Here is a 25,151-nt window from a genome sequence, read left to right on the forward strand (position 1 = left end):
TGTAAATATACTTAACACTACAGGACTGTACACTTAAAAATGGTTAAGATGGAAAATTTTATATTATATGTATTTTACCACAATTTTTTTCTTTTTTAAAGAAAACTTTTTATTTTATATCGGAGTATAGTTGATTAACAATATCGTGTTAGTTTCAGGTGTACAGCAAAGTGATTCTGTTATACATACACGTGTATCTATTCTTTTTCAAACTCTTTTCCCATTTAGGCTGTTATATAATATTGAGCAGAGTTCCCTGTGCTGTACAGTAGGTCCTTGTTGGTTATTCTTTTTTTTTTTTTTTTTGGCTGAGCTGCACGGTATGCAGAATATCCTAGTTCACTAGGGATCGAACCCGCACCCCTTGCAGTGGAAGGGCAGAGTCTTAACCACTGGACCTCCAGGTAAGTCCCTAGTTATCCATTTTAAGTACGGTATTGTGTACATGTCAATCCCAAACTCAACTATCCCTCCCCCCAACCCTTCCCCCTGCTAACCACAATTTTTTTAAAAAGAAGAAGCAGGTGGCTTCTTCCTATTTGTCACCTGGACGGGACATAAGGTGGAGAGTGAGCCTTGGAAGGAAATGAAACTCCTGATTACAGCTCCTCAAATGCAGGCCCTTCCTGAGCTCTCTGCGCATGGTCTGGCCCTCATGTTTCTAGATCTCTGGGCTCTGGCCCTTGTCCCCCAGCTCCCAGTTACTGCTTATTTCTCTGAGGAATATGCATGAGGCCTCAGGTGACATTATCACACACACTCACAAAAACCCAACTCAACTAGTTAATTCATTTAAAAAAGCAACTCAGAGACTGGTTGGAATCAGGGAACTCGGCACAACCTTGCCGGAGCTGTTTATTTACGGGGACGGCTATGGGCCCATGAGGTCCTCGGGGCTGCGGTGCAGTGGAGAGTCCAGGACTCCAACTCCAGCTCAGTCACTCTGGGCCTCTCGTTAACTCACCTGGGCTAAGGCCATGGGCCAGACACCTGAAAGAAAGCACTAGATGTACAGGACTCTACCTCACTCTCCATACCCCAGCCCCTGATCACAGACCCCACCCCTACGAGGACGGCACCAAGCCTGGGCAGGAGGGCGCAGGGGGTGGTCAGGGAAGGGAGAAAAGAGGAACAGGGTCAAGGGCACCTGGTACCTGGCTCCTCACACACAGGAGCCTATACAGGAGGCCCCTCCTGAGGGAATGGTCTTGCCTTGAGAGACCCCAGAAGAGGCAGGAGGATGTGACTGATGAAGGTCAAGGTTAGGTGCAAAGACCAGGGAGGGCAGGGGGCAGAGCAGGAGGTGACAGGAGCACTTAGAGGGCAGGGGACTGATGGGTGGGGCCAGGCTGTTCTCCGCCCCCTGCAGTGCCCTGTGGGGCCCCAGAGGGACCCCGAAGGAGAGGCTGCACTCACCCTGGAGGGGTCTGCTTCACCCAGACATGATGTGCTTGACAAAGGCTGGGAAAGAAGACGGAAATCAGCCACTGCACTTGGCCCCTCTCAGCCCCTTAAACCTCTTCTCCCTGCTCTATACCGCCTGACCTCAAACCTTCCCAATACCCTTTCTTCAGAGCATGATTCTTTCCCCCATTTAGGGTTGATGGGCAGAAGGTAGAAGGAAGGAAGAGACATAACCACTGCTCTGTGTCCATTCTCTGTGCTGGTACTTGACACAGATGAAATGAGCTACATTATCTCTACCAATCCCCGCATACTTGGGACAGGGGCCAGCATCACCCCATTGCTCAGATGAGAAAACCAAGGCTCGGAGAAGGTAAGTGACTTGCTCAAGGTCACACAGCTGGTATATCACAGAGCTATCTCCGAAATCCATGCCCCTTCCATTACACTGTGATGTTCACTCCCAGGAAAGAAAAAGAACAATGTCCACTGGGAGCTCACCAAAGCCCCAGGGGTGTGCATGCTCCCTAGCCCCTGCATCTGCTCTGTTCTGCAGCCCAGCCCAGCCCTGCGCAACCGGGGAAGTGCAGCATGAGCCGATACCTTCGTAATTGATGCAGCCATTGGCATCCTCCTGCCCTGCTAACAGCTGCTCCACTTCAGCCTCAGTCATCTTCTCTCCTGGGGCGGGAGACAGTGGGCACTTAATTACAGATGGGCAAAGGAGGCACAGGCCAAACCCAAGCACCCCCTTGAGTCTGATGGCTCAAGACTTCCTGGGTGTAGGAAGTGGCCATACCAAAGCTCCCCCAGAGGCTTTGGAGGGTGGAGCCAAGGGTCTTAAGGTCCTTCCTAGTCCCCAAGGTCTCTCCCTCTGGCTACAGCCACCAGTGGGTGAGCAGACCAGGGCCCCAGTGACTGAGGCAAAGACAAGGACAGGAGCCCTGGGTCCCACCTCTCAGGCCTCACCCCCGCTCGGCCAACCTGCTCTCCTCTCCTTCCCACCCTGCTGAGCAAACCCAGCTGGGGAAGCAAGACAGGCCTGGATCAGGATGTGATCCTCAGGACGCAGGGACCCCCATGTCTCCCCAACATATGCCACTTGGTCACTTCCCACGCCTCTGTTCCCCCTGCCCTTGGGCTCCACCTCTGCCCAGCTGGCATACCCAGGGTGGCGAGGACGTGGCGAAGCTCGGCGCCCATGACCGTGCCGTTGCTCTCCTTATCAAACACGCGCAGCCCCTCCACGAAATCCTCGTAGGTGCCCTGCTCCTTGTTGCGGGAGATATGCTGCAGGATGGGCAGGAACGTCTCAAAGTCCAGCATCTTGGTGTTCATCTCTTGCGGCGGGGACAGGGAAGGAAAGGGAATTCGACGTGAGCTCGAGGGAGCAGAGGGTCAGGAGGGGTCTCACCTGGCTCTGCCAGGCTAGCCCGCCCCTGGCAGCACCCAGAGCTCAGCCGCCGCCACTTCTGGGTGGGGCACCCCGTCAGCAATCCTGGAGGGCTCAGAGGCCTGGGAGCCAGGCAGGAGCTGACTCTGGGCACTCTTCTCAGTGAAAGGACTAGGGCAGGAGGGAAGAGGGACCGTGACTCCACCCAGACCTCTGAGCTCCAGGTGGCCAGCAGGGCAGGGAGCTGAGGTGGCAGCAGTAGGATTTGAGGGACACCAAGGGCCACACAGCGCAGGCCTCACATTCACAACTTAGACTTCTGACACGTGACAGACTCCCAGTCACAAGGGTAAACTGACAAAATTTCAAAAAGAAAATTTTGCATAACTCCAAATTTGGGTCCCATCACTAGACCAACAGTGCCTGGAGCAACTCTGAATCAATTTACTACTAACCAGTAAAATGTGTGATTCTTGTGTGACTAGCACCCTTCTCCCACATTGTCATGTGTTAAAAGCTTTAATTTAATAGAGGTAAACCATTTTTAAATACCTCCAAATGTTGGCATTGCTTTCTTTTATAACCCAGGAACCTCCTACAATGGAAGTGCCCAGGTATCTTTCGACCTCTGAGAAGCCCTACTGACACCGGTAGACTCCTTCCTCTGGTCCTTCTGGCCCACATCCTTCACCCCCAACCAGTGTCTTCACCAGCAAGAGCAGGAGGGGAAGGGGCCAAACCAAGGAAGGGGGTAGAGCCAACATGGGCCCCAGGAAGCCTCCAGAGATGGTCCACCCTGGCTGCGGGCCCCTGCCCAGGTCTGCCTGGCCCCATCCTCTCAGAAGGACATGTGTGTTAGGGCAGCTGTCAACTTGACTGCCATGGTGACAGGTGACATTCACAAATGTTGCCACTTGCACCACATTCTAAACTCTCATTCACCAAAATCTATCAAATACAAACGAGTGAAAGAAGCATCATTATAGAGTTAATCTTGAGTCTGCTGTAATTTATATTAAATGAATAATTTGCAGTCCTCAGTGATCTAACCATCATTAGAAGGAGGACAGCTCAGCACGGTGACACCTCGACCACAATTTGCTGGTGGGGAAGGGGGGGGGCGCTGCTCAGTTATCAGCTTCCCTCCAAGCTTCCCTGCCCCATGTCCCCGGCACCCTCGGTGTCACAGGAAGACACTAAAGAAGCAGAATGTCGTTCCTGCTCCCCAGGAGCTCCCACCCTCACGGGGAAAACAAGAACAAGCCCAAGAGAGAGGGTCAACTAAGTGCCAGGCGCTTCCAGGTAATTCTAGCAATGGGAGGAGGGTAACCTGGGGAGGGTAGGTTTGTCTTGAAGGGAGAGAGCCCCAGGGGCGGCGGGAGACACCACGAGGCCCACGCTGACCTTCCGGCTTGGGCTTGCCCAGGACGCGCAGCACCTCGGCGTTGGTGGGGTTCTGGCCCAGGGCCCGCAGCACGTCCCCGCACTGCCCGTAGGTGATCTTCAGCTCTCCAGTCGGGGTCCGGTCAAACAATGAAAAGGCCTCTTTGAACTCTGCAGAGAAAAGACTGGCTGCAGCCCCCGGGGCCAAGCGAAGGCGGTGGTTTGGGGCTGATCAGTCTCCACCCGCGCTGTGGTTGAGAAAATATTTCAGTATTTCCCTGCAGCCATCATCCCAGCCGCTCCCTGTAACCCATCCCCACCCCATCTTCTGACAACTAAAGAAGCATGCTGGAGCCCCACGACCTGTTCCAGCGCTGGGCCTGGGATCTCTTCCATCGATCACTTGTCACATAATTTGAAGTCTCCCCTGCCCCCGCCCCTCCCACCCACCCATCCTTCCCTTTGCAGGTGAGGTGGCTGACTGTTGAAAGAGGCAGGGAAGTGAAAAGGGCACTGGCTGAGGAGTCAGGATTCCTGGGTTCTCCTCTTCGCTCTGCCAAGCAGCACCCGGCTGGGTCGCACTTTCTTTGCGCACGCGCAGAAAGTAAGGCTCCACCCCGCCCTCCCCTCCCAGTTACTACGAGTGTCAAAGGAGGTGGCAGTGTGTGGAAGCACTTTGCAAAGTGACAAGACCTGTTCAGAAGTCAGCTAATATCAGTACTGCCTGTTCCAGGCTGAGAGGGGGCTCCCAGGCTGGACAAGGTGACCTGGTGGAAACAGTCAGCCCGCCTCAGCTCTACCACTGACCCGCAGGTGGCCTCGGCCAAACTCCTAACTCCCACGGGCCCTCTGTTTCTTAGCTCTAAGTAAGGATACAGTGTCCACCTGTGTGGGCTGCTGGGGGGATTACAAAGCACTCCAAGCGTGGTGTCTAGCATGTGGTAAGGGAATCAACACATGGTGGTTATTATTATATTTCCTAGTTCTGGAGCCAGACTCCCAGAAGAAGGTTCCAGGGCAGGTGTCCAAGGGGCAAGGCTGAATGAAGGCACTCCTGGGCCCTTTGCAAAGAACCTTAATTCATAATCAATTTGGATTCAACCAACTCGTCACTGGGGATAATATGGACTGGGTATGGCATTGAAATTACCTTATGATACCGGCGACAAAATGGTTTACTAAGCAGATTAACAATATAAACCTAAGAAGAATGTGTGAACTACTTAGGAGAAAAGCTGCTTTTAATCCTCTCTAAGCACTTTAGAAACACTTATTTCCTTTGATGCTGCATACGGATTATTCACAAATCATTCCACATATCAAAGCAGGTTCCCCAAGACATTTACCTGCCACTCTTTATTAGGCTTTGTATGAATTTCAAAGATATAAAGCTGCCTGTCTTTCAAATTACTAACTAATTGAGTTCAAATTCTGTTTCCATTGCTTAGTAGCTGTGTGACCTTGGGCAAGTAAATATTTAACCTCTATAAACCTCTTTTCTTCTATAAATGGCACCTACCTCATAGGGTCCTTAAATTACATTCAAATAAAATACAATAGTGTGCGCATAAAACTTTAACTCTGTGTCTTAACACAGAGTAAATTCTCCAACAATGCTGTTAGTAATCTCTTACTGAGGTTAATCCCAATTTTACCACTTAACTGTGTGATCTTGGCCAAGTCACATAACCTCACTGAACTTTGTCCTCTGTCAAAAGGAATAGCACTGACCTCACAGCTTTGTTAGAACCATTTAATTTTTTTTTGAACTTTTAAAGCAATTAGCGTGGCTTCTGGCACAAATTCATTGTTCAATAAATATGGCAGTTGAATCTGAACTCAGACTTTTTGATCTTCTAATTCATTCAGAAGAGTGAGGGCAAACTTAATAAAAGTAGGAGTCTCCACTTAAAAGAAGAATGATATTTAATAGAAGGATGGAACAGGGGGGAAATAACAGGAGTAATGACCTATGATTTGAGCACTTACTGTGGGCCAGGCTCTGAGCTGATAACTTTGCATGAATTATCCCGTTCATCTTTACAAAGACTTTATGCTATAGCTATTATCATCCTCATTTATAGGCCACTGCAGATGTGACTTCCAGCCAACTATTAAGGAAACCAAGTGAGGAGGAGGAGGAGGAGGAAGAGGCCTGCTGCACCAGCTAATGTTCCAGACCACTGGGAAGGCTGGTATGCACATAAAAACCAAACACTGAAGTCTAGGATAGCTACTAGGAGGAAAAACAAGGCCAGTGTGATCTCGAGGTATATGAGAGATGAAGTTCATTGTCCCAGAAGAAACTTCTGAAAGATCTGTAGTAGGGAGCTGCCTGCTAGAGCAGTGAACAATGGTGGTGATCCCTTTCCAGAAGGATATGGAAATATGGGCCAGAGAAGGAAGTCAGGACTTAGAAACTAATTCCTATGAGAAAATAAATAAATAAATAAAAGAAATTGGAGCCATATCACCTGGAGATCATAAAGCCAGGAAGGGATTTGATAACTGTCTTCAAATAGATGGAGGGTATCTAGAAGATGCTGAAGAGAGTCACAGAATTTCTGAATTGAAAAGAACCAAATACCCTCACTTTGCAGATAAGAAAATCCAGCTTTAAAGAAGTGACTTGCTCCAAGTCTCATGGCCAATAGTGGCAGATTTAGGGCTAATTTCAAAGTCTCCTGGTTGCAGATAACGTTTTCCAAGCAAAACAGGAGAAAACCATCTTCAGTTTCACCAAAGAGCAAATGAAGAGATAGGAATAAAATTAAAGCAAAAACAATTCCAATCCAACCTAAGGAACGATGCCTTCAAAGTCAGAGGGATGAAAGGCTGGAATGAGTTAGGCCCCAGCCCTGAATATCTTCACAGAGAAAAGAGGCAACCAGCTGTCTCAGTTGGCTTTGACCAGGATTCCCATTTGGGAAATGAAAATTTTTTATCATTAGTTGATTTTCTAGTCCTCATGGGTACCACTGTGTTTGTATATACACTGAGTATATATATATATTTAACTAAAATGCATTAAAATTTATTTTAAGAATTTCACAGTGCTCCAAACTATTGATGGAAAGTGACTGTCCACAGGGTATTGCAAAAATGGAGTTGGACTCGGTTCACTTGTTTCAAAATGCATCTGCCATCTCTCATGCCCTATTGGTGGGTAACTGGCATCACTTTTTTGGAGGGAAACTTGGCAGTAACTATTAAAATGCACATATCCTTTGACTCATTGCTAGGAAGATCCCCTGGGGAAAGCATTATCTACCCCAACTGGAAACAACCTGAAGGTCTATCAATGTGGGCCTGATTGGATTAAAAGGTGCATCCGTGTGTGAGAATCTATATAACTGTTTAAAAGAATGAGGTAGAACTGTTGGTGTTAAATATAAAAAGATATTTAAATATATTATTAAATAATATGTACTATGTTATACATTGTTCAACCCAAATATATATTAAATAAAAGATGCAGGACAGTATGCACCACATGACTCAATTTGTATAAACTTTACACATACATACATACATACTGGTATAACATTATATGTTTTTTAATCAAAGGATACACAGACCTATTGACAATGATTGTTTTGGGGAGAGGGGATCAGTATGAGAGGAAAGCAAGGGGAAAATAAATATTTTTAATTTTCTTTATTTTTAAGTAGTATATGATTTTTTTTTTTTTTTACCATGTTCATGGATTCGTTTGATTTTTAACGTATAGTCTGTGCTTAAAATCAAGGGGTTGAATCAGGTGACCTTTCAAGGTCCCTTTCAATTCCTATGATTTTATGTCCAGGAGGCATTTGGTGGGGGAAACAAAGGGATAAGTTGCAATGAAGGTGGATCCCAGCTGTAAAGTAGATATCACTTGATGAAATATTTCATCCTCAAAACACCAGACTCCTACAGAAGAGGGCTGAGGGGCAACAATTAAGTTGGGGGGCGGAAGGTCTCGAGGCTTGTCTTGAAGCTACACTTAAGAATACTTATATTAAGTTGAGAAAACAAATTGTCTTCATCAAAGACGGAGAAGGGCTGATGGAGATCACAGGTGGACTAAGGCACCCTCAAGTCACCGCTGGTCCTGCCACCATTAGCGGGTGAGCATCTTGGCAGACTTCAGGATGCAGGGAGAGGGAGCTGGTAACCTGAGGAGGGCTTTCCAATAACAAACCAGAAATGAGGACTTCTAAATATCTTGGATAGGAGATTATAGAGTGGAGGGGAAAAAGGCATTTTTGCTGTGCATCTATTATGTTCCAGGCAGTCTGGCAGAGTAGTTCAGAACTCAAGTCTGGAATCAGATTGCCTGAGTTAGAATCCTGGCTCCACCACCAACTGTCTGTGTGAGACTGGGCAAGCCACCCAACCTCTCTGTGCCTCAGTTTTATCACCTGTAAAGTGGGGTGGTGACAGTCCCTACCTCACAGGGTTGCGGTGAGAATTAAATAAACTAATCCACGTAAAGTGCTTAAGTAATAACACGTAGTAGGTGAAAGTGAGCAGAGAACACACCTATACTTGCTATTTTGCGTAACTGTTTTCCAGTCACGCCTTTGTGTACCCTGACTCAGATACGGGTTTGCAATGATGAAGATGATGATGTTGATAGTGATGGTGGTGATTGTGATGGTGGTGACAGTGATGATGGTGGTTGTGATGGTGGTGATTATGAGGGTGGTGATGGTGATGATTACTATTATGGTGGTGACAACAACTCCTCCCCAGGAAGCGCAACAGAGAGAGTGTGATGGGATAGGTGGGGTCGCTAGTACTCACCTTCGATCTGGTCAGCAGTGAAGTCTATCTGTGGAGAGAAACACAGAGGAGTGAGGGCTGGGACTGCTAAGGCCTTCCAAAGGAAGCAGAAGCGGCTTCCGCAGCAATCGGGTCACCTCCAGCAGACACTGATGAGGACGGAAGGAGACTACGGGCTGAGAGTCAAACACCGACCGGCCTCCTGACAACTGGGCCGCAATTGACAGACTGTCAAATAATGCAGCCTCCAGAGCTCTCTCAGCACCACTTGTTAAGTGATGGCTCCAAATGAGAGGGAAAGAGAAACACTCTGAATAACTCTAGAACCCACAATGACTCCCTATTATAATTCCTTTGGGTCGAATGTAAATTCCGTCCCAGCGGCTGTAAACAGCCTTCGCATCCACCCCTTCAGTCTCTCCCCTTTCTACTTGATGCTGGCTTTCAACCCACCTCCTTCAACAGAGCCTTCCCTCACCCCTTCCATCCCAGCCTCTCCTTCGGCACACATCCCTCTCAGGCGGGCCCTGGATGCTTCCTAACTGTTTTCCTGTCATGCCTTTATGTGTACTGTGATTCCTTGAAGCCAGGGTCCCAGCAGGGCAGGGGATTTGCCAGAAAATGCCTGGCATAGAGTAGGCACTCAAAATATATTTGTTGAGAGGAGTAAATTTTGGGTTTTCCCCCCTAAATTCAAATCTGAGTACAGAAGAAGAAGGTGGAAGGCTCTGAAGATGAATGACAATGAACAAGCATTAGTCATTATTTTAACTTAGGATCTTGCATGTTACTTCATGGTCCTTATCTACCACCACCACCCCCTAAAATCCCCTCTCCGCTGGTGGTGGTAACCAATCCTGGAGCATCTTCTCTGTGTGCCACCATTCCCAGTCCTGATTCTGCTGCTCTGTGCCCATCCAAGTCTGACCTTGTTAATGAGGACCACTGGAGGTGGCTGGAACGAGCTAGGAGAGCAGAAGAGGGGTTACACCGTGTTGGGAAGAGAGCTAGCTGTACCCAGGAATGGGTCAGAAAGTTAAAGAAACCCTCTAAATGGGGTAAAGGATGCTTTGAAGGAACCCTCTGGGGAATGGTGCAGTTTGCCTTACTTTGCGATGATTTAAGCCCCAGGATTAAATGTGTAAGAGAAATTAGTATAACGACATAACATCTGAATATATGGTCATAACCACACACATTGGGCTTAAGTTTACTTTTGCTTTATTTTTATTTATTTATTTTTTTGCGGTACGCGGGCCTCTCACTGTTGTGGCCTCTCCCGTTGCGGAGCACAGGCTCCGGACGCGCAGGCTCAGCAGCCATGGCTCACGGGCCCAGCCGCTCCGCGGCATGTGGGATCTTCCCGGACTGGGACACGAACCCGTGTCCCCTGCATCGGCAGGCGGACTCCCAACCACTGCACCATCAGGGAAGCCACTTTTGCTCTATTTTTGAGCAAAGAATCTTCTAAGCAAAGGAACTGGGTAAAGTATAATAATAGTGAAAATAGTCTTCATGAAAAATACCTAATTTTTTTTTCCGCTTTAAAGCAATTTCAACAACCCCCAGAACTACAAAATCCAGACATGGAAAAGAGAATTGCAACCAGGTGTGAGAAACTGGGGAAGGTGGGTGGATGGAGGGAAGTGATAGGCCCAAGAGAAGGGACTCGGATGATAGCACTAGGCAGCTCTTGTCCAGTCTAGGCTGTCCCACGGGAACAGTGCGTTATCAGAACAACTCAGAAATCCAGGTTTCCTGAAGGGGGAGATTGTCAGCTTTTCTTGCTAGGCTTTGTCCAGAGAGGGAGCGATGTATGACCTAGAAAACCTTCAGGTACTTTCAAGGTCTTACCCTGTGCCTCAGTTTCCCCAGAGTGTCCCATCTCTTGGCCAAGCCAGTTCTGCTTAACTTCCGCCCCTTGTAGGGACTACCATAGATCAACCCCAGGGTTCTGGGCACAGTGGCAGGGTCTCCCAGGGCTGTGGGTACTAGGAAGTATCCTGAGAGGGCCAGGGAGGGTCATCCAGTTAGAGCTCTGGGGGCTAGTTTCTCTTCCTCTTTGTCACAGAAGCAGGTCCTGAGTTCTAATTTTGATCTGATTCCTGACCACCCCCAGCCCTGCCCTGAGGCTGATATACCCAAGAGCCCACCACTCCCAACCTGCTATTAATAGCCCTTCATACCAGTAGCCACTTGACCTCTTACATTCTGGTGCCAAAGCTTAAAACTGCTTCAGTCTCCAGAGGCCTCTGACCCCCTCCTTCATTGGCCCATCCCCTCCCCGTGCCATTCCTTAAGCAGCTGGGCCAGATAGCTGGGAGGCCTAAAATGACTGAGTCAGCAGGCAGGGTCTACACCAGCTCCAAGGAGAGGAGCCTTTCAGGGTGAGGGGAGCGTGGTGGGGCAGAGAGGGAATAGGGCTATGGCGGCAGAGGGAGTCTGGCCCAGCTCCTACACCAGGTTAGAGGGAGGGTCTCGGCCTGGGCTAGGCTAGGCCACTGCGTGCTCCAGATAGGAGCCCAGGCTAAGGGCACAGAAGGAGGGGTCCACCGGGGTGGGGAAGAGGAGAGAGAAGCAGGCTCTTCTCATCTTATCTAGGGCCTCCCTGCCCTCACCACCCACCCAGTGCAAGAGTCTTTGCATGTGAAGCCTTCCCCAGACCCCAGCACCCAGGGAGCAGTGCTCCCTCGCTCTTTCTATCACCTACTCCAAGTTACACTGGAAGTTATCATTCTGTGTCTGTTCTCCATAAGATATCACACAGTCTTTTTTACTTCACTATGGTGGTCCCCACAGTGCCTTAAAGAAAGTTTAGATGGTTGGTTGGTCGTACCGCCCTGCCATTCCCGACTTTGCTGGGCAAATTTGGGATGACAGAGCAGGGCTTCCTCAGACAGAGCAGAAACCTGTTCTTGAGGGGAAAAGCCTGCAATCTAAAATAGCCCTCACCAGCCCCAACACCTGCTCCATGCCCCATGGGACCCTGAGCGGGGGATGGACACTGCAGCCCTCACCCCGGTCCAGCCCCCGTGAAGTAGATCTCTGAGCTCCAGAGCAAAGAGCGTTCTGAATGTCATCCCCACCCCCATCCCAGTGGCTGAGGTTCACTTACCTTTACACTCTTGGGATCAAAGGCAGGTTCCTTGGGAGGCTCGGGAGGTGGGGCCGAGGCCGGGGCTGGGGCTGAGGCTGCCTTGGGCGCTTCCTTCTTAGGCTCAGGCTTCTTGGGAGGCATGTTGTCTCGTTGGGCTCTTCCACAGAGGTGGGACCTAGGAAGGAATCGAGAGATGCGGCGCCCAGGAGCTGAGACGGGAGACTGGGCTGCCTCCTGCCCTTTTTATCCTGGGCAGGAGCCCCCACGGAGGGGCTGGGTGATCGCAAGAGCAACTGCTGCTGACTATAAAAGGAAGAAACACCAGCAGGGTACAGCTGACAACTGTGCATTGTCACCAGGTTTGGGGCTACCAGCCCCCTCCCCCTCCCCCTCCCCCCACACCTCACACTCCTCACGACCTCCGCCTGTGGGTCAGGCTGACCCCTTCCTGCCAATCGGTGGACACCCAGAGGGGCCAGGGAAACAGACCCTCTCAAAAATGCCAGAGTCCAGCCAGAGAGATGAGCTGACTTGAGCAGTTGATAACCCTCACACAAAGCCCAGGGGAGGGCGAGGCTTTTTTTAGTCCCTCCTGAACAGAGGCAGCCCACTGCACATTCCTTTTAAGCCAAGATCCTTTAAGCCGAGAGCCACTCTGGGGCCTCAGCTCTGCCCTGAGGTTCAACTCTCTGGCCTGGCGCCCTGAAGCAACAGCTGGTCCGGCCAACTCACACTGTCCCACACCCTCCCAATCTACCGGGTAAAACCCTGCATTTCCCAGAGCAGGCTCCCCGGGAACTCCACAGACCTCAAATCCCTGGGTCCACCCCACAACTTCAATCATCCATTCAACAAGTATTGAGCACATAACTTGTGCCGTGGAGCCAGGGTGAGAAGCAGAGAGGTTGGCTGAAAGTCGATGAGACTGAAGGTAAGGAAACTGGGGTCTCGTTTTTATATACTGTACCTCTAACACATTCTGTGCCCCGTGTGTGTGTGTGTGTGTGTGTGTGTGTGTGTGTGTGTGTGTGTGTGTGTGTGCAGTACTTACTGTGTATTGGGCACTGGTAGCTGAGTGCTATTCATACAAAACCTCCTTAAATCTTCACTGCAGTCCTATAAGTAGATATTATTACTCCCATTTTACACATGAGGAGACTGAGACTAAAACTGGCCAAGTAACAAGGCCACTCAGCTAATTAGCTATAAACTGGGATTAGAACCCAGGTATGTCTGATTCTAAAGTTTGTGCCTGAATCATTGATATTATAATCCTATGGGGGGGGACACATATATATTTGTGGGTTCATCAGATAGGTCAGGATGAATATCACTAAAATGTTAACAGGAGACACCCCTAAGGACTCAAAGGGTAAGGACAGGAGGATGACAGCAATTTGCAGTTTTTACTTTTTTCACTTCCTGTATTAACGGAAGTCTTTACAACGAGCATGTACTGTTTTTATTTAAAAAAAAAAAAGTTGAAAGTCAAAAAAAATTGTTCAGAAAAACAACAAAAAGCTTATCCACTGCACAGACTTGCTTTGAACTGAATTGTATGGCTCTACATTTCAGAGGATGAAGAGAAATAAAGCTGAGAGAAGCAGAAAAGTCACTTTGCCTTTCTAGGTTCAGTTTCCTCTCCCATAAAGCAAGATTGCTAGGGACTTCCCTGGCCGTCCAGTGGTTAAGACTTCACCTTCCAATGCAGGGAGTGCAGGGTTCCATCCCTGGTGGGCGAACTAAGATCCCACATGCCTCGCAGCCAAAAAAAACAAAACATAGAACAGAAGCAATATTGTAACAAAGTCAATAAAGACTAAAAATATACATTAAAAACAAACAAACAAAGAAAACAAGATTGCTAGACCACATAACGCCTGGTGCCCTGGAGCCCACATCTGCCCATTCTCTGGGTTCCCTAAGCACAGGCTCCAGGTCCCACATCTTTCAGAGGCAAAAGGTCCCTTAGAGATCGTCTCATCCCGTCTGGTGTGACAGGTGAGGAATCTAAGTCCCAGGAGACTTCGGAGCTACGGCGAGACATTCAGTTCTTCACAGGCGGAGCTTTGCCAGCTAAGCCCGGCTGCTCGTGCGCGGTGCTCCTACACCACCCTGCCGCTCCTGTACCCTGCACGTGCTCTCACCGCCGGTGAGCAGAGAAGCCTTCAAAGAAAACTGAGGCAGGAAAGGGGGGCAGGTCTTGCCCAAGGGGACCCTAGAGCAAGACCAGGAAGCAAACCCTAGGCCAGTCCCGGTCCTGGGCTGGTCCGGCAGCTCCTTCGCTCTTTTCCCCTCCCCCCTTCCCCTCTCCAGCCTTCTCTTCCCTCCGACTCCTCGTCCCCGCGCTCCCGCGTGCCTCTGCTTGCACCCTTCAGTATTCCCCGGCTGTTCTCTCCCTGACTACCTCCTTCCCCAAGGGGCTTGGGAGCTCAGTTTGTTGGTCATGAGGAAGGAGGAAAAGAGGAAGCCCCGCCTCTCCTCTTTCTCTACCCCCACCCGCATCCCCTTCCTGGACTAGGTGCAGAGATACCCACACTGCAGAGAGCTGCAGGCCAGAAGCTGCAAGAGCCAGACACTACTAGTCCTGAACGTCAAGACGCTTCCCCTCTCTGGGCCCCAGCTTCCTCATCTCTAAAGTGAGAGATAGTCAGGAGCTTTCAATGTGTTCGACAGACACTTACGTCTTCCTTAGCTTGCTTCTGGCTGTCAGGGACACAGAGGGGCCAGGTCTTGGGGCTCTCCCATCCCCTGCCACTTCAAACAGCACCACTCCTAGGTGTTTTATATACTGGAGGTCCCATGGTCATTTCGTAGGAAATAGTTCCATGATTTAAAAGTTCAAAAACAACCAGTGAATGAGATGTTGAATAGAAAAACAAGGTATTCTAATCATTCTATGAAGAAATATGATCCCCAAAAGACAGGCAGTTGTAACTCTGTCTTTTCATTTCTTTTCTTTTTCTTTCTTTCTTCTTTCTCCTCTTTTATTTATTTATTTTTTTTAATTCTAAAGCGAAACAAAATATCCAGACTGCTTGGGAGCAGAGCTCTGAGGTTAGAAAACTGGGAGCGCAGAATGAGGCTGCAGGATCTGAAAACGTGGAAAGAGTGTGGACTTTAGAGGCAGACAAGCATAGGTCTGAATCCTGGTTTTGCCATTTCTAAATCTTGGGCCCAGGACCCTCAGGACCTTTAACAGTACACATTTCCTTCTCAAGTTGTTGTGAGATTTGTATGAAGTAATGTTAGCTAGACACCACAGACCACCTCTGGCATATAGTAAACAATCATAGCTGGCAATTTCACTTCGTTTTCTGAGCCAGAGGAAGCTAGAGGTGTGCTCTGGTGTCTCAGGTTTCCTGGAAGGAACACCAGGAGAGGGGCCCACAGGAGGGAGGGACGAGGAAGGTGGTCGTGGCTAACTTGATTGTAAGGTGTGGGTTTAGGAAGGAGAAAGAGGTGGAAGGGAATGGGGGAGGGGAAGGGCAGCAGCTGGGTACCCACAGTGTGAAATATTTGTGGCTCAGAAAGCATGTAACTGGTCCCTGGGGCCCGGCAGCCTGCCTGTCAGCGACACTCAGACGAGGAACCTGGCTGCCTGAAACCTCAGTGGGGGAGGAGATGCTCCTCAAATCAGTTTCTGATTCTCTTTAAGCAGCCCCAGCTAAAGAAGTGGCTGGTACTTCAGAAGCTACTAGAGGGGAGCTGTGGTTTCCCAGGAGCTGTGTCGAGAATCAAGATACCTGACACTAGCCTTGTTATACTAAAACCCATGATGCCCACAGTTCATGAGACCCCCAAGAACTGGAGTCAGAGTTTTCACTTTCTTCTGGTCCTCATTCTGCTTCACGGCCACTGACTTTCACCTTGCAATTTCACCCACCTAGGGTACCCTTCACAGGACCTAGGGCAGGGTTGACCAATCAGAGCAAAGGAAAGGAAGAGAGACAGAAGGAAGAGGCAGAAGTGTAAAGAGGCAAGCATAGTAGCAGGTACTGGTAGCCTAACTACTGCCTCTGGGGAGGCATCGAGTGGTCCCCAGCCAGAGCTGCTCCAGCCACTTGAATGCTGCCACTGGAAGAACCTCACACTCAGTAGATGGAAAACGCAGAACAGAATTTCACACCAATCAGCTTACACCACATGTCAAATCTGGACAAACGCACAGAAGAGAACTGACATCAGCCCTCCTTTGGGCTGGGCTTCCACACACTCACACATCCCCCTCCCTTCACCTCTAACCATGTAGGGCCTGTGTCCTGCCTGCCTGGGATCAAATGATGCTGACAGTGTGCCTGGCTGTTAATGCTTTGTTCTTGTCACCTCCCCCCGCCTCTTCCAGACAGTGTCTCATAAGCTAGACATCATGGGGCAAAGCCCTGGCCAACACTACATTTATGTGTCTCTGTAGAGGACTCTGCCGTAAGGCAGAGGTTAAGAGGGCCCACTCAGGACTTAAGAGTTCTGGGTTAGAGTCCTGATTGATTTGTCCGTTAGGCAAGCTAGTTAAACTTCTTTCTGTCTCAGTTTTCCCGTCTGTAAAATGGGACTGCTAATATAACCTCACAGGGTGATTGTAAGGATTAAATGAGTTAATACAGATGCTACACTTAGAGTAGTGTCCAGCACAAAGCAAGTACTCAAAATCCTTAAGCTTGACTGAACCAGTGTGACTGCTGCTCCCTCTCCCAAGGGCAACTATGAAAGAATTATAAACAGAAAACACCAAGAAATGAAGAAAACTGTGAGATACCCCTTGGGTGAAGGGGGGCCCTGTTTTGAACTGGTGTGGTGTGTGGTAAAGGGGTGGCTTTGGTTTACGGCAGGAGGTGGCCAGGCATGGCTGTGGAATGATAAAAAAAGAAGAGGATCTCTGGAGTTCTCATCTGTCTTTTCCTCCACCAGTGTCTTAGAACAAACAGTGATGTGCCTGCCATCACCTTCCTGACTCAAACTGCTGATCCAGGTGCTGGTAAGAGTAATCAGGGCACTGAAGACGCACTGTGCTTGTGAGGATCCAATAAAAAATAGGAGGGGAAACCGAACTTCGGACAGTTGTTTCCCCTCCTCGCCCCCTAAACTCTCATAGCAGGAGAACTGCAATCTAAGAAGTACTTCCCCTAAGGTTGCTTCTCCCTTGGGAGGTGGGGACAAAAGGTGAAGCCTTGACATGAGGAGTTATTTAGTGAGGTCGGGTCTGACTGACTTGGGAGTTTTGGTGCTTGAGGTTCTCAGTCTTACGGCTCATTCACCCCTGACCCTCACCCCCTGAGCTAAATGGCACTGGTACACATTGTTGAACAGAGCAACCTATGTGCCCATGGGCCAAATAACAAGACAGGTGAGGAACACAGCTAATTCAGATGGATACAACCCACTTGATTACAGATTGTACCTTAAGTAGAAAGATGACAACAGATAGACCAAGATTTTAAAAGTAGCTTAATAAACATGCTTAAAGAAATGAACATATTACCAATACGACACCAGAACAAGAAAACATAAAGAAGAACCAAACAGAAACATCACATATAGAAAATTATAATAGTTGAAATTAAGAGGGACTTCCCTGGTGGCGCAGTGGTTAAGGGTCCGCCTGCCAAACATGGGTTCGATCCCTGGTCTGGGAAGATCCCACATGCCACGGAGCAACTAATCCCGAGCGCCACAACTGCTGAGCCTGCACTCTGGAGCCCACGAGCCACAACTACTGAGCCCGTGTGCCACAACTACTGAAGCCCACGCACCTAGAGCCTGTGCTCCGCAGCAAGAGAAGCCACCCCAATGAGAAGCCTGCGCACTGCAATGAAGGTAGCCCCCACTCGCCACAACTAGAGAAAGCCCGTGCACAGCAACGAAGACCCAACGCAGCCAAAAATAAATAAATAAATTTAAAAAGAAATAGTTGAAATAAGAAAAACAACTTTAGTAAAACAAGCAATATGTTAGGTATAAAAATAACTAAAATAGAGCACACGATAGATATGAAAAGTAGCAAACTGGACACAGCTGGGAAACATATTAGGGAATTGAAAGACAAAAGAGAATGTCTCCAGGAAGGAAAAAAGAAAGGCAAAGAAATAGAAAAGCTGGGACTTCCCTGGTGGTCCAGTGGTAAAGAATTTGCCTTCCAATGCAGGGGACATGTGTTCGATCCCCGGTCGGGGAACTAAGATCCCACATGCCACGTGGCAACTAAGCCCGTGTACCACAACTACTGAGCTTGTGCTCCTCAACAAGAGAGCCCACGTGCTGCAAACTAAAGAGCCCATGCATTCTGGATCCCTCACGCCACAACTAGAGAGAGAAAAAAACCCCACACGGCACAACTAGAGAGAAGCCCGCGCGCCACAGTGAAAAGCCCTCACCACAACGAAAGATCCTGCACGCCTCAACAAAGACCCCTCATGCTGCAACTAAGACCTGATGCAACCAAAAAATAATAATAATAAAGAAAAAATAGAAAAGCTGGGCTTCCCTGGTGGCATAGTGGTTGAGAGTCCACCTGCTGATGCAGGGGACGCGGGTTTGTGCCCCAGTCCGGGAAGATCCCACATGCCGCGGAGTGGCTGGGCCCGTGAGCCATGGCCGCTGAGCCTGCACGTCCACAGCCTGTGCTCCGCAATGGGAGAGGCCATGACAGTGAGAGGCCCGCGTACCGCAAAAAAAAAAAAAAAAAGAAAAAAAAGAAAAGCTAAGAAATATGGGGGATAGAAGGAGTACTGCTTTGTGATTTAGGAGGGCAATCAAGCTAAGTATACATCTGAAAGAAATCTCACATGAATTCATAAGGTACATGAACAGGATGTCTGCAGCATGATTTGTGGTAGCAGGAGTTGGAAGCAATCTGGGTCTCCATCACTGTGAATGCCTGGGTAAGATGCACCATGTACCATGAAAGAGTGTGTAGCAGTTAGAAGCAAAGGATTAGATGCATACACAGAAGAAACATAGTGATAAGTAAGAAACTGAATGAGGTATAAGCCACGATAATATTTCTATAAATTAAAAATATATGCATACAATCTCACTGATATCGTATTGTATATGAACAAGCTAAAATTGAAGCTCCAAGGAAAGAAAATGCTTATTTGCCACTTAGCTGGATAGGTACAAGAATTTATGGTAAAATTGAAACTTCTCATAATGCAAATCAATACACATTTTTCTAACATAAACACACAGGATATTTTAATTGTAATCAACAGTCCTATGTAAATTGGCCGCAAAAATGACAAAAAAGTTTAAATGTTTTGCTGGTGTTAATAAATCTTAGAGTTGCTTTCCAATTTATGCAATATCTCTTTGAATTTCATGTTAATAATTCTGATTGACACAAGAATTGGTAAATTTACTTAACTTGCACATAGTTGTGAAACTGACATGCTTTTGCTTCAAAGTCAAATCAATGAAGCAATTTATAGCACAGGGATATCAGCTCAGTGCTTTGTGACCGCCTGGAGGGGTGGGATAGGGAGGGTGGGAGAGAGGGAGACGCAAGAGGGAAGAGATATGGGAACATATGTATATGTATAACTGATTCACTTTGTTATAAAGCAGAAACTAACACACCATTGTAAAGCAATTATACTCCAATAAAGATGTTAAAAAATAAAATAAAATGAAGCAATTTTTTCAATTTGGATGCAAATATTAAAAGAAAATGATTTTTTTGGTATTTGATTCAGTTACTGGAAAATTTTAAAGTATGTTTGGAACAACTCATATACATGAATCTACTTTTCAACTGTGAATTTTATGAAATCTAAATACAGATCAAATATTTATGAAGAAAATTTAGCATTCAAATTGAGATAATGCTATAAGAGTAAAACACACACTGGATTTTGAAGACTTAGGACCAAATAAAAAACAGAATGTAATATATCTCATTAGTAATTTTTTATTGATTACATCTTGAAATAACATTTTGGGTACACTAGGTGGAATAAAATATATTAAAAATCTTAAAATACATGCATACTAGAAACATTACCTGTTATTCAAGAACACATACAAAAGAACACACACACATACACACAAAAGAACACATACAAACAAAAGAAATACACATTAAAAATATCTGATGGTTGCCTAACGTTGTAATGTTGAGCGTTGTTTAGATGGGAAGGGTAATGAGATTAAAGGGAATAAATAAACAATTAAACAAGAGAGGCCTTGCATGAACCATTGATGAAAGAAGGCTATAAATCAAGTAGAGTGTTTAACCCAGTCCTCTGTATCTAAGATTCCTTGCCACCAAGGAAGGAGGAAAAAAGCAATGAGTCACCTGAAGTTTGAGACCCTTAAGGCCCAGAGCACCCAAGGTAAAGGCAGAAAAGAAGTAGAAAGGTGTCTAAAATCAAAATTTCAAAGACCATGGTAGCACCAGCTCTCAGAGCACTTAAATCGTGTCCTCAAACTTCGTTTCCTTGGCTGTTTTAGTTCAGGTGGAGAGTGCTACATATGCTTGGCCTCATCACTCAACAGTCAGCCTAAATGGTTGAAGCTATTTTCTGTGCTGAGATCAAAGCAGTGCCGCCTGGTGACATATCTGCGAACTGAACTGTGGGAGGAGGATGCTGCAGGGGCCCAACGACAGGTGGGTTAGAGTCTGCCTGAGGACCGAAAACAGAGCGCAGGACAGCTGGTGTTTGGCAAAGCGATTTACAGATGAAAAGCAGCAGAGAGCAAGTTGGAATCCTCACCAGTCATCCAAACTGCATTCTCCCAGACATCCTGACAGCTGCAAGGGGCTTTAGAGACCCAGAGAAAAGGGGGTGACTTGCCCGAGGTCACACTGTGAGTCACGGCAGACCTGGGACAAGAACCCAGGACACTAAGGCGACAGTGGGAGCTGGAATTGCTGATAGGGGTTCCCTCTGGGAGAGGCCTGGCACCCAAGGGAGCATGGAAGCAAGAAGGCATCAATGAAAGAGCTGGCCTGGTGCCTACAGCATGGATGGCTCTCAGTAAGGAGGAGGTGATTCAAACTCCTAGCAGGCACTTGTTCTCAGCATTTGGGGATGTGCTTTCAATGCTAGAGATGATTCTTTTTTCTCGGTTTCCCTTTCCACCAGCTTCTTCTTTTACTTCTTGAATTCTGACTGCCCCCCTAACATTCCATTGGTAACTTGTCTGTGGCTACATCTGTGGTCTTAGATATCTCTAGGCCTTCTCTGCTGTACTTACAACACCAAAGATGTCACTGACCCTCCTCTCCTTTATCTCCTTTATCTACATTACTCTCATTCACTCATTCGACGAACACCTAATGAGCACCCACAGTGTGCAGGTACGTTTACTAAGATGAGTGAGAGGCCTCCGCTGGCCCCAAGGAGCTCACTGTCTGGTGTGGAGGATGCAGATATATAAACAGAGTTTTAATATAATGATAAATAGTCTCACAAAGGTTTTACAAGGTATAACATAACCCCAAAAAGAAAGCATTTAGTTCTACCCGAAAAATCTATATCTCCAGTGCCAGCTTCTTTCTTAAATTGTTCAAGCTTCACATTTTCGATTGACCTTTGGACATTTCTCACCTGAGGCACTTCAAACTCAGTATGTTTTAAACCTAGCTTATCACCTATCTCCCAAATCAAATATTTGTGACACAAAAACAGACCAAGAATAATAACAAAGTCTATTTAAGACCACTATGGTGTATACTCAAGACTGGAATAAATCAAGTCTGTGTTTAATCCATTGTTGTGCAATTTATTTAGAGAACAATGAAAGTCTCTCTAGAAACTAGAAAAGGGAGAAATAAAGAATCTATTATTTGGTTGGTGTCCTCTCCAAGTGATACAGATATTTTTTTCTCTAGCAGTCAGACATATATGTCCCTTCTGAGGATAAGTAGATAATAGCCAGTAAGATCATTCAATTAGCTCTTTTGGTTTGAAGTCTATAGTCACCAAGCTGCCTTCCGGTTAGAATCTTAATGCCCTCAGGAGAAGGAATTGGATAAGAATATTTCTCACTATAAATGAGTAATTCAGAATCATTTCCATTTTCCATCTTTTTTTCAGATTCAACCATCTAGGATCCTATCATAATAGAAATTCAGAGCTGCCTAGACTCCCTAGCAGCCTCTCTGCTGTATTCCTGGTCCCTACTCTCTCCTCCAATTCACACAATCCTCAGCTGTTAGCATAATCTTTCTCACATTCCATTCTCATGAGGTCACTCCCCAACTCAATCACCAGCAGCAGCTCCCTTGGTCTATTTTATCAGTCTAAAGTCATCAGCCTGGAACCCAAAGCTTATCAACTGTCCCCAACACCATCATTTCAACCAAGTTTATACAGCCTCCACTCCAAACAAGCTAATTTGCTTACCATTGATCTCTTTCCCTTTGAGTCTGCATAGCCCTCCTAGCCAAGATGCATCTTCTGATTAGCCTCAACACTTCAGACACTGCCTAGACTTTAAATCCCTCAAAGACGTGTAGGCAAGGCCAGCATGTTCTCTGGGTCCAGAGAGGGGAGTCAAAAAAGCATCAAGTTATGACCAATAAGAGATAAGCTAAGTGGTCAAATCATTCAATCCTCAGATATTCCAAAAATGTTTGTAGATTTATAATATTTTAATATCCCTTCATATTTGTACAGGGCACTGTGCTAGGTGGTGGTGATATCACGGAGAGTCAAAGTCCCTGCCTACAAGGAACTTACAGTAAACAAATATAATTAAAATTACCATACATACTATGAAGGAAAAGAATGACGACTCTGTGAGAGAAAACAATAGGATGGAGCTAATTCGAAAAGATACATGCACCCCAGTGTTCATAGCAGCACTATTTACAATAGCCAAGACATGGACCCTACTTAAGTGTCCATCAACAGATGAATGGATAAAAAGATATGTGTGTATATGTATATATATATAATATATATAAAGGAATATTACTTGGCCATAAAAAAGAATGAAATATTACCATTTGCAGCAACATGGATGGACCTAGAGGATACTAAGTGAAGTAACACAGAGAGACAAATATTATATGATATCACTTATATGTGGAATCTAAAAAATAATACAGATGAATTTATTTACAAAATAGAAACAGACTCACAAGGTGTAGAAAACAAACTTATGGTTATCAAAAGTGAAAGGGGAGGGAAGGGATAAATTAGGAGTATGGGATTAACAGATACACACTACTATATATAAAATAGACAAACAACAAGAATTTACTGTATAGCACAGGGAACTATATTCATTATCTTACAATAACCTACGATGGAAAAGAATCTGGAAAGGGCTTCCCTGGTGGTGCAGTGGTTAAGAATCCACCTGCCAATGCAGGGGACACAGGTCCAAGCCCTGGTCCAGGAAGATCCCACATGCTGAGGAGTAACTAAGCCTGTGCACCACAACTACTGAGCCTGAGCTCTAGAGTCCATGAGCCACAGCTACTGAAGCCCGCATGCCTAGAGCCCAGGCTCTGCAACAAGAGAAGCCACCACAATAAGACCGCGTACCACAACGAAGAGTAGCCCCTGCTCACCACAACTAGAGAAAGCCTACGCACAGCAACCAAGACCCAATGCAGCCAAAAATAAATAAATAAAATAAATAAATTTATATATAAAAAAAGAAACAGTTAAAAAAAAGGATCTGGAAAGATATATATATATATATATATATATATATATATATATGAATCTCTTTGCTGTATACCTGAAACTAATGCAATATTGTAAATCAACTATACTTCAATTTTATAAAAAAAGAAAAAGATAGGATGAAGCTAATAATTTAGATTAGGTAGCACACGGAATATTCTGAGGAGGTGATATTAAGGCTGAGGCCTGAAGGATGAGTAGAATTTAACCAGTTAAAGAGAAAGGGAAAAGTACTTTAGGAAGAAGAAGTAATATTTGTCAAGGCTTACACTTTAATCACTCAGTCAATATTTTTTAAACATCTACTAAATATGTAATGCTTTTCAAATAACAGTATGGAGAAATATAAGACTTGGCCTTCCCTTAGCGAGACAAGACATAAATAGAATAACCAATTGTATTAGTCTGCTCAGGATGCTGTAACAAAATACCACAGACTGGGTGCCTTAAACAACAGAAATCTATTTTCTCATAGTTCGGAGGCTAGAAGTTCATGATCAAGATGCTAGCAAATTTGGTTTCTGGTAAGAGCTCTCTTCCTATCTTGTAGTTGACTGCCTTCTCGTCATGCCCTCATATGACATTTCCATGGTGATGTGCATGCACAAGGGAGGGCAGTAGAGAAAGAGAGTGAGCTCTCTGGTGTCTCTTCCTATAAGGACACTAATCCTATTGGATCAGGGCTCCACCCTTATGATCTCATTAACCTTAGAGACTCCATCTGCAAATACAGCCACACTGGGGGTTAGGGCTTCAACATATGAATTGGGAAGGGAGGGGGACACAAATATTCAGTATATAACATCAATCAATAAACAAAAAATAATAATAGGAACAGGTATAGCACAGGGAACTCTACTCAATGCTCTGTGGTGACCTAAATGGGAAGGAAATCTTAAAAAAGAGTGGATATCTATATATAGATATAGATATGGATATATATATATATAACTGATTCACTTTGTTGTACAGCAAAAACTAACACAACATTGTAAACCAACTATACCCCAATAAAATTTTTTTTAAAATAATAATAGGAACAGAATGAGTTTATTCTATTCGTTCATTAAACAGATAAGAATGAATACCCATCATGTACAGGCATATCTTGTTTGATTACATTTTGCTTTGTAACCTTCTACAAATTGAAGGTTGTGGTAACCCTGTATCAAGCAAATCTATTGGCACTATCTCTCCAACAGCATTTGCTCACTTTGTGTCTCTGTGTCACATTTTGGTAATTCTCACAATATTTCAAACTTTTTCATTATTATTATATTTGTTATGGTGATCTGTGTCCAGTGATCTTTGATGTTACTACTATTAATTGCTGAAGTATTTTTAAACTAAGGTATGTATATTTTTTTAGACATAATTCTATTGCACACTTAATAGACTACAGTACACTATAAACATAACTTTTATAAGCACTGGGAAGACAAAAAATTCATGTGACTTGTTGTGTTTT

At 46.1% G+C, this 25,151-nt stretch overlaps 1 protein-coding gene across 1 annotated transcript; it reads right to left on the reverse strand.

Moving 5' to 3' along the window:
* Positions 1 to 868: 868 nt before the first annotated feature.
* On the reverse strand, positions 869 to 12,585 carry MYL4 (myosin light chain 4). The gene is made up of 8 exons (XM_082679127.1): positions 12,534 to 12,585; positions 12,063 to 12,219; positions 8,969 to 8,996; positions 4,202 to 4,351; positions 2,571 to 2,744; positions 2,008 to 2,085; positions 1,417 to 1,461; positions 869 to 990 (listed from the first exon to the last, which is right to left on the reverse strand). Exons 2-7 carry the CDS (start codon positions 12,183 to 12,185, stop codon positions 1,433 to 1,435), a joined length of 582 nt encoding a protein of 193 aa, XP_082535253.1. The 5' UTR covers positions 12,186 to 12,219; positions 12,534 to 12,585; the 3' UTR covers positions 869 to 990; positions 1,417 to 1,432.
* Positions 12,586 to 25,151: the final 12,566 nt, after the last annotated feature.

The sequence above is a fragment of the Grampus griseus genome (genome assembly GCF_964374135.1).
Source record: "Grampus griseus genome assembly, chromosome: 20".
NCBI classification, from domain to species: Eukaryota; Metazoa; Chordata; class Mammalia; order Artiodactyla; family Delphinidae; genus Grampus; species Grampus griseus.

What these genes read in the sequence shown, in the direction of transcription:
- MYL4 (XM_082679127.1), bottom strand. Translation starts at nt 12,185, where the DNA reads ATGCCTCCCAAGAAGCCTGAGCCTAAGAAGGAAGCGCCCAAGGCAGCC. An exon ending in TTGATCCCAAGAGTGTAAAG is followed by an intron (nt 8,997 to 12,062) that starts GTAAGTGAACCT and finishes TTCTCTCCACAG; the next exon opens with ATAGACTTCACTGCTGACCA. An exon ending in TGGCTGCATCAATTACGAAG is followed by an intron (nt 1,462 to 2,007) that starts GTATCGGCTCAT and finishes CTTCTTTCCCAG; the next exon opens with CCTTTGTCAAGCACATCATG.